This window comes from Engraulis encrasicolus, chromosome 16, assembly GCF_034702125.1.
Source record: "Engraulis encrasicolus isolate BLACKSEA-1 chromosome 16, IST_EnEncr_1.0, whole genome shotgun sequence".
NCBI classification, from domain to species: Eukaryota; Metazoa; Chordata; class Actinopteri; order Clupeiformes; family Engraulidae; genus Engraulis; species Engraulis encrasicolus.
Genome location: NC_085872.1, coordinates 4677833 through 4686003, shown reverse-complemented (window position 1 = coordinate 4686003; position 8171 = coordinate 4677833). Strand labels below are relative to the sequence as shown.

At 44.0% G+C, this 8171-nt stretch overlaps 1 protein-coding gene across 3 annotated transcripts in view; it reads right to left on the bottom strand.

Moving 5' to 3' along the window:
• Window positions 1-466: 466 nt before the first annotated feature.
• cntln (centlein, centrosomal protein) overlaps window positions 467-8171 on the bottom strand; it is a 90600-nt gene continuing 82895 nt past the window's right edge. For all 3 annotated transcript variants that reach the window (XM_063218336.1, XM_063218335.1, XM_063218337.1), the window contains exon 27: window positions 467-1192. In XM_063218336.1, coding sequence (XP_063074406.1) covers window positions 1082-1192 — 111 coding nt within the window. In that variant the 3' untranslated portion in view covers window positions 467-1081. The remainder of the gene's footprint in view (window positions 1193-8171) is intronic.

Genomic DNA, 8171 nt, shown 5'->3' with positions numbered 1-8171 from the left:
TGTGCAAGTGCATTTCTCAAATATTAAACCTTCTGTAATAATAATAATAACAATCCTTTGAATTTTAAAGTTCTACACCATGTAATGAGGGCAGGTAATAAAAGAAAAATGAAACATCTGCTTAAATCATTTGTAAAAGAAAAAAAAAAAAAGGTATAAATATATAAATACAAATAAAAGTCCAAACAATACATACCAGAGCACAATGGCGGTTTAACTACTTTTTGTACTATATTCTGACTAAATAGCCTCTCAAGTTTCACTTTGTGTTTTGGACTGGCTGCCAGACTTACTGTCCCAACTAATTAGACAAGGGCAGCTGATCCCTACTCAGTGGACATGCACCCACAAAGATGTGAATTTGGACAGGAGTCATGTGCCATATGGCACACGGATTCTGATAATAATAATAATAATAATAATAATAATAATAATAATAATAATAATAATAATACAAAACAAACAGTTCATTGACACACTTTTTATTTAAAAAGTATGAAATGCAATAAGTTAGACATAACAAATGATCAGTGAGCAGTTGTAACCGATGCCATGATTTTCCAGAGTTCTCACAGTCTGCATCAATTTTATCATTGAAAACATCCAGGTCTGGCCTTATTTAATGGCTTGGACAGTCTGGTGTGGAGATGAAGTGGAAAGCAGAGCCCCTGCTGTGGTGGAGGGAATCCTGCAACCCACCACAACAACACAACAGCAGCCAGCAGCCAGCAGCACAACTCCTCTTTGGCATCAGAGGGACTGCGACCACACAACCCCAGCTGAGACACTCGAAATACACTTCACACGACACTAAAGAGTGCACAGAACAGGAGTGGACGGACTGAAGACTATTAATGCAAGACTGGCATTGGCCCACTCTTGACAAAAAAGGAACTATGAGACAAAAAAAAAAAAAAACGTGAGGAGAGAAATGGAGAGGTTGAAGGGTTCTTCAAAACACTTCTTCAGCCCTGGCAATGGCAGCCAAATGGGGCTCCCACTGCGAGACTGGGCACTCCCAATGCTAGAGGAGAAAGATGACAGACTTTCTCTCTTCTCTCTCTCTCCCTCTCTCCTGCGGTCAGGCTTTTTCGCTGACTGCTGCTTCAAGCGTGGCCAGTTCCTCCGTCAGCACTTTCCTCTCCTTCATCTTGGCCAGCATGGCGTCCATCAGGAGCTCTGCAGAGGGGATCTTAGGGGGTGGAGGTGGGGCAGACAGAGAGAAGAGAGAGGGGTGGAGACGGGGGGCAGTAGAGGACAAGAGAGGAAGAGAGCGCAAAAGAGAAAGAAGAGAGACATGGGTGTCAAGATAAGGGAAAAGCCTTGCTTTTTTTTCACCTGGCAGTTTTTCAAAGGACCTGGTCATGTTTGTGTTTGTGATGACAGGCCAGAGTTAAGACAGGCGGGGGGTGGTTGGGAAACTTTGCTGATCTTTACTCACAGTCTTTTTTTTCTTCCGCGCTACAACCATCGTTGCAGAGATCAAAACCATAAAATATGCAGTGTGGGAATTTCATCATCTTCTTGCCGAAATCTCTTATGTGTCTCCTGCTGATGCTTGTGTAAGGTTATTTAACAGCGGTTAAGATCTGAGGCAGTTCAGGCCACCCACTCACTACGCAGTGAGGGAAGCTTTCATGCTCCGAGGCTTTGCCTTACAGAAAAGGAAGTTCTTCCTCACATCAGTTATTACAGTAGACCAGAGGACAGTTCAGGAACTTATTTTATGACCAGTGGTTTCTCACAGGTACAAAAGGCACAGATCTCAAAATAGTACACATGCAGCAGCCTGTACCAGAAGTGGCTTAAGTGACAGGAATCTGTGTGTGTGTGTGTGTGTGTGTGTGTGTGTGTGTGTGTGTGTGTGTGTGTGTGTGTGTGTGTGTGTGTGTGTGTGTGTGTGTGTGTGTGTGTGTTTGTGTGTGTGTGTTCCGGGGGTGGGGGCATACTGTAGGGGATCAGATGCAAGCACTTCTTGCACCGCTGCACTTCATGAACACAGATCAGATCTGAGAGTCCAGTGTCTAGCTGTAAGTCGCCCAGTTCAACATCTCTAGCTGCAATGAAGATGGCAGCCCCTGGAGAATACTGGGACTGGAGCAGCAGAGAGTGATATGTCTGTCAAACGGGGTTGTACAAACCCCAACTCCGATGAAGTTGGGACGTTTGGTAAACAGTGAATAAAATCAAAATGCTATCATTTTCAAAACATTCAATCTATTCATTAGATGGAGAATAGTGAAAAGACAACATATTAAGTGTTAAAACTGAGAAAAAATATTGTTTTGGGGGACATATGTACTCATTTCTAATTTGATAAATCCAACACGTCTCAAAAGAGTTGGGACGAGGACAATAAATGGCAGCAAATGTCGAGGAAGACTAAAAACAAAACAAAAGACAACACTTAACAGTTAAATACATTAACCGATGAGATGATTTTATATAAAAACAGTGTTAATTCCTATCTTGGACATGATTTCACCAGCTTAAATGGTGGGTGTATTCCTTGTCATGTTTTGCAATGTTTTCCTTTCTGTAGTGCTTACAATGTGACAGGTCTTGACCAAAAACCCACCATTTTATCACCTGCTGGTCCTTATGATGGAGCCAAACTGTTAAAACATAGTAGAGAATGCAATTTCACCTTACTATGTGGCAGTAATCGAAGATCTCCCTTAAAAATATAATGCATGAGTGGCTTTTCATGCTGTTTAAAACCCATTTATACCATTCAGCACTGTATTTAACTCTACAGATGAGTGAGAACATCTTAACCAATGCACTACTGCACCCGCATGCCATCATGGAGGCTGACTTTTGAAGCTAGCACTAACACAAGTTGGATGGTCCATTTTTACTGTAGCACAGGATGTGCAATGCTCTATTATTGTCAAAAAGAATGGACTTCTACAACTTCTGCTGACTTCTGTAAGCAAAGGACAGTTTCCCATGTCTTCTGGGTCTATTTCAAGTGAGCTCAGGTGCTTAGGAGAATATTACACCCCTGTATCATTTTCATGCATTAAGCATTCTTAATATGGTAAATTTTCAATAGCTCTAGCACTCCAGGAATTAGAGTGAGACTACAGTCAATATATATTTCATGATGTCATGAACCTATACAATGATTTTATTAACAAAAATATGTCTTATATACACTCAATCGTGGTAAATCAAAGGGAATTCAAAAATGTATGTAATAACTATGGTAATTATTCCCTTTGCATCTTTAATTCTGAGTGACTCAGCCTCTCTGTGATGATCTTATACCTGGACACCTATATTGTCCGTCAGTACAATTCATTTTGAAATGTTCTTCTTTGTTGTTTTATCTTATTTGGATGTTTACTAAATTTCACTGATCCCCGTCCCAACTCTTTTGAGACGTGTTGGATTTATCAAATTAGAAATGAGTACATATGTCCCCCAAAACAATATTTTTTCTCGGTTTTAACACTTAATATGTTGTCTTTTCACTATTCTCCATCTAATGAATAGATTGAATGTTTTGAAAATGATAGCATTTTGATTTTATTCACTGTTTACCAAACGTCCCAACTTCATCGGAGTTGGGGTTTGTAAGATGGATAGACATGGATACAAGCAAGTATCCAAGGCGCTTGATATTCAACACAAGGAGACTGCTTATTATTACAGGAATACAATCAGCTAAAAATATTTGCACCAACTTTTATCTTGAGATGCCTGGTTTAAACTGAAGTGTCCTGGCTAAGCACTTTTAGAGGAGGCAGACAAAGTTAGATGACAAAGGCTTTTGGAAAGAAAAAATCAGAGAGAGAGAGAGAGAGAGAGAGAGAGAGAGAGAGAGAGAGAGAGAGAGAGAGAGAGAGAGAGAGAGAGAGAGAGAGGTGAAAAAAGACAGACAATGAATGACAGAAAGGTACAAAGAGATGAAAGAAGGGGAGAGAGAGAGAGAGAGAGAGAGAGGAGAACAAGAAAAAGGGTGAAAGAGAGTGAGGCAGTAGACGGCTATAAAGAGCGTGCAGCAGACTTGCACACTGCTACCCAGCGTCCCCCCTTCATTAGGGGAAGTGGGGAACATGGGCTCCCCTAAGGACAGGCGGCTGGGGTATAGCAGAGTCCCTGTGCTGACTGCATCAAACGCTTCTCCGTACTGAGTGCTTCAGTGCAGATTACACACACAGCCAACACAGCCACACTTACCTACCCAAACACACCAGGGAAAACAGCGGTGTGTGTGCACGGCACGGCACGCACTCGCAAACACAAACACGAGCGCTTGCCTTGCACACACAAAATAAAAGCAGTGGCACACATGCTCTCGCACCCCACAACAACAACCCCAGGCTAATCCACACACAAGCAGCACTCAGAGTGCTGTTCATAATGCTGATGGCTGGGAGTGCAAAGCCTAATTAGAGATGGCTGGAGACTTCATTATGTCCTTTAACAGGTGTCCAACACACACACGAGCCCAAGTGGGCCACCGGCCACTAAAAACACAACCCCAGCAATTAGCCCGCCCAATCTGTCAGAGGGAAATGGGCTGCGGTGACCACCGCACATGGACGTGCAGTCCAGAGATGGCACAGGGGGGACGGCCAGACTGCCTTCTATAGGGCAGCTTCAGACATAGTGGTGTGCTCAGAGAATAACGGCATTACACAATGTTTGAGTGGATATTACTGCATTACTGTTGTGCTTGTTCTTGGATTTGTGTGTGTGTGTGTCTGTGTGTGTGTGGATATTATTGTAGTGCTTGTGCTTGTGCTTGTGCTTGTATCTCTGTGTGTGTGTGTGTGTGTGTGTGTGTGTGTGTGTGTGTGTGTGTGTGTGTGTGTGTGTGTGTGTGTGTGTGTGTGTGTGTGTGTGTGTGTGTGTGTGTGTGTGTGTGTGTGCGCGCGCAAGTAATTGCATTAATGTGACAGCCTTTGCATAGGATAATCACAGTGGCCACTTTAAAGCCTTGTAAATAAAAAATAATACTGGCGAGCAAATGAATTGTTTGTTTGCACGCGTGCTTATGCTTGTCTGTGTGTGTGTGTGTGCGGGAGAGATTCCAGGTGATGACACAAAGGTGAGCGTGGTCCAGCCTGCGGTGCGGAGTGCTGCTGGCTCTGTGCTTTCCACACTAATGGGGCCAGGGGGAGTGCAGGACTGCAGCTTTCCCATCTGATGGTTGCTTTAAGCAGGAACACCCCCACACCACACCACACCACCCCACCCCCCGGCCATGACACCTCCACACAGGCCAGAGCTGTCCATCTACACCACGTTCCTTCCCGTAGTCCACATGCAGCCTTGTGCCTACTGTATGCACCCCTCCCTCACACTTAGTGATCGGCTGCTTTAGCCTAGGAGGAAAGACAGTGTGGGGGTAGGGGGGGTATGGTGTACAGGGGCTGGGGACAATGTAAAGGTGCTTTATAGACCAATTAAGTGACACTGGTATTCCAGAGCCTGAGGCCAGCCTACAGGCAGTGGCACTCTACACTGAAAGCCAGCACCCCCACTGTGACCTAGTGGCTTCATATATACATACACACACACATACACACACACATGCACATACCTTTTTCTCATCCACAGATCGATCACGCTCCCTTTGTTCTACCCTGAAGATGTACAATGAGTTTTCAAGGGCCCAATTTGTGGTGCTGAGGGAATAAATGCAAATGGGAGGAAGTGCTACACTGCACAGCCAGAGCCCCCTACTCATTTAGTGGGAAAGGTCATGACTGACACAGCACGGCAACCTCATGTATTCATCATTATTACCGTGTGAGCATACCCTTTAAACTCTACATGAGACTTAAAGCAACACAAGGCATTGTTGGACAATTTTACCCATCAGCGACAACCAGCTACTACACCCCCACCCCATGTTCACTTAGTATCTCACTGCTGTGAGAACAGCTATTCTCCAGGGCCTCTGCTCCTCTTCAAATGAGCACTTAAACTGTGGTTACACATCGTGCATCTTCCCCCCTTGGCGACACTTTCTCTCTGTGTGACTGTATTCATGTCCTATCCACGTGCAGACAAAACCAACTCTGATCTAGGCCACTTGGGGAGAAACATACACCACTTCTGATCAACAAGACAGGGAGAGAGGGAGAGAGGGAGAGAGAGAGAGAGAGAGAGAGAGAGAGAGAGAGAGAGAGAGAGAGAGAGAGAGAGTATGCGAGAAAAAGAGCAAGCGTGAAAAAAACAAACACTTTTATGATCTTTGATCTTCACACTTTTGTTTTTGAAATCAAAGTTATCAAAGAGGAACAACAACAGGAAAAAAAATACTCAAAGCATCCGAGACCTACTAAAGTCTGCATTTGATTAGGAGATAATGAATGTGTCACATGCAAGGAAATAAATAATAAAAAAATAATAATAAATAATAATAATAATAACAAAAAAGAAACAACACTCAGGTAAGAGCATCAAGCATACACACCAATCTATTCTTCCAGCGTGTAATTACTCACCCTGAGCCCACCATCCCTCTCTCCATTCTCTGCCTGTGGCCCCCAGGGGCTCTTATGAAAGGGAATTGGACACTTGGGGCCACAGATAGTGTAATTAAAAATCCACCTCTCTCCTTTTTATAAGTTGCTTCTGCTATCAGGTCTGTGCAACCTGAGCCGAGCATCCTGACCTAAATACACCCTAGATTAAATGCAGAATACGCCAGGTCTTTGTTCCTTCCTCTTTTCTTCTTTTACTCATTAGGAGCCACGTGGGAATACTGGAGAGCATTGGGAGAACAATACACAACTCATCCCACCAGTCCACTCGCCACACAGGTCTACCAAGGTTTCTTTAGTGAAAGCTTTTGCAGTGACACACTTCATATATGCAGCTTATGTAGAGTCTACTTCGACTTGCACAAGTTTTGTCAGGGAGTGCATGTAATATGACAGTGTTGCTGACCTGGTTACATAGACTTTGGTGATCCCCACCATAATTATTGTACATGGTTTAACTTGAGACTTTCTATTGGGAATCTTTGGTTTAACTCAATATTGCTTGGGAGAGTGTAATGTACAAGCGTATGGCACACTGATGACATTTCTATACTTCTCTACCTCTTTTTCAAACATACAAACACATTCACATGCGCCCACAATAAATAAAGACAAACACGCCAAGACAACACAAACATGCTCGGCGCACAGAGACATCAATCAAATGGGATGTGGGAGGACTCAGGACCACCAGTGGCACCACTAGGGTTTCAGTGACACAGTTCCGCCTGAGTCACAGACAGAAAGCTGGCACGGCTGATTTAATTAACAATCATTAAATGAAGTTTAATTACAGCCACTCATGCTCATTTCTGTTGTTGTCTGCAAGCTCAGGTTATCTAAAAGGAAAAGCTTATCAAGAATTATCATCACATACCGAACCCCCAAATACACACAGAAAAACACACACTCAAGCGTCGAGGGAGGGGAGTCGAAACCAGAAAAGTGAAAAACTTTTTTCCCAAAAAAATAATCTTCTTTGGATTAAGACTCAGAATGGAGCCATTCAGACATCAATAGTAAAATCGTTCTGTCCCCTGAGCCCAGTAGCACAGATAACGGCAAAGCAATTCACTGTCTCCGTAAACTGAGGGGATAGATGGTTGTAAACATGCATGCTATGGTCTCTCTCTCTCTCTCTCTCTCTCTCTCTCTCTCTCTCTCTCTCTCTCTCTCTCTCTCTCTCGCGCTCTCTCTCTCTCTCTCTCTCTCTCTCTCTCTCTCTCTCTCTCTCTCTCTCTCTCTCTCTCTCTCTCTCTCTCTCTCTCTCTCTCTCAAATTGGCAAATATAAAATAAGCATTGTTTTTGAGCGTTATAACACTGTCAGTGAGGAATAAAAAGAGGGTGAGAAATGATCCGATGGGACGCAGCAGCATGGTTCATTAAAGTCTGGCAGCGGCAGGCCTGCCATCTCCCAGTGTTCATAAAGACCTCTCCATTACAATTTGCCTCCCATCAATAATTAGCAGTCCACAAATAAACCTCAGCAATTAAATCAATGGAGCTGAGAGTGCTGCTGGCCTCCCCAAGTTGAAGCCAGTGGCCTAGGCAGGCAGTAGACCAGCGCTGGGGCTCATTCGCCGCGCAAGAGGGGGGACCAGCGGGACCCCTCAGCTCTAAATGATTATTGGAGGGCCAGGCTGCCACGGCCGCCGCTGTCCCAG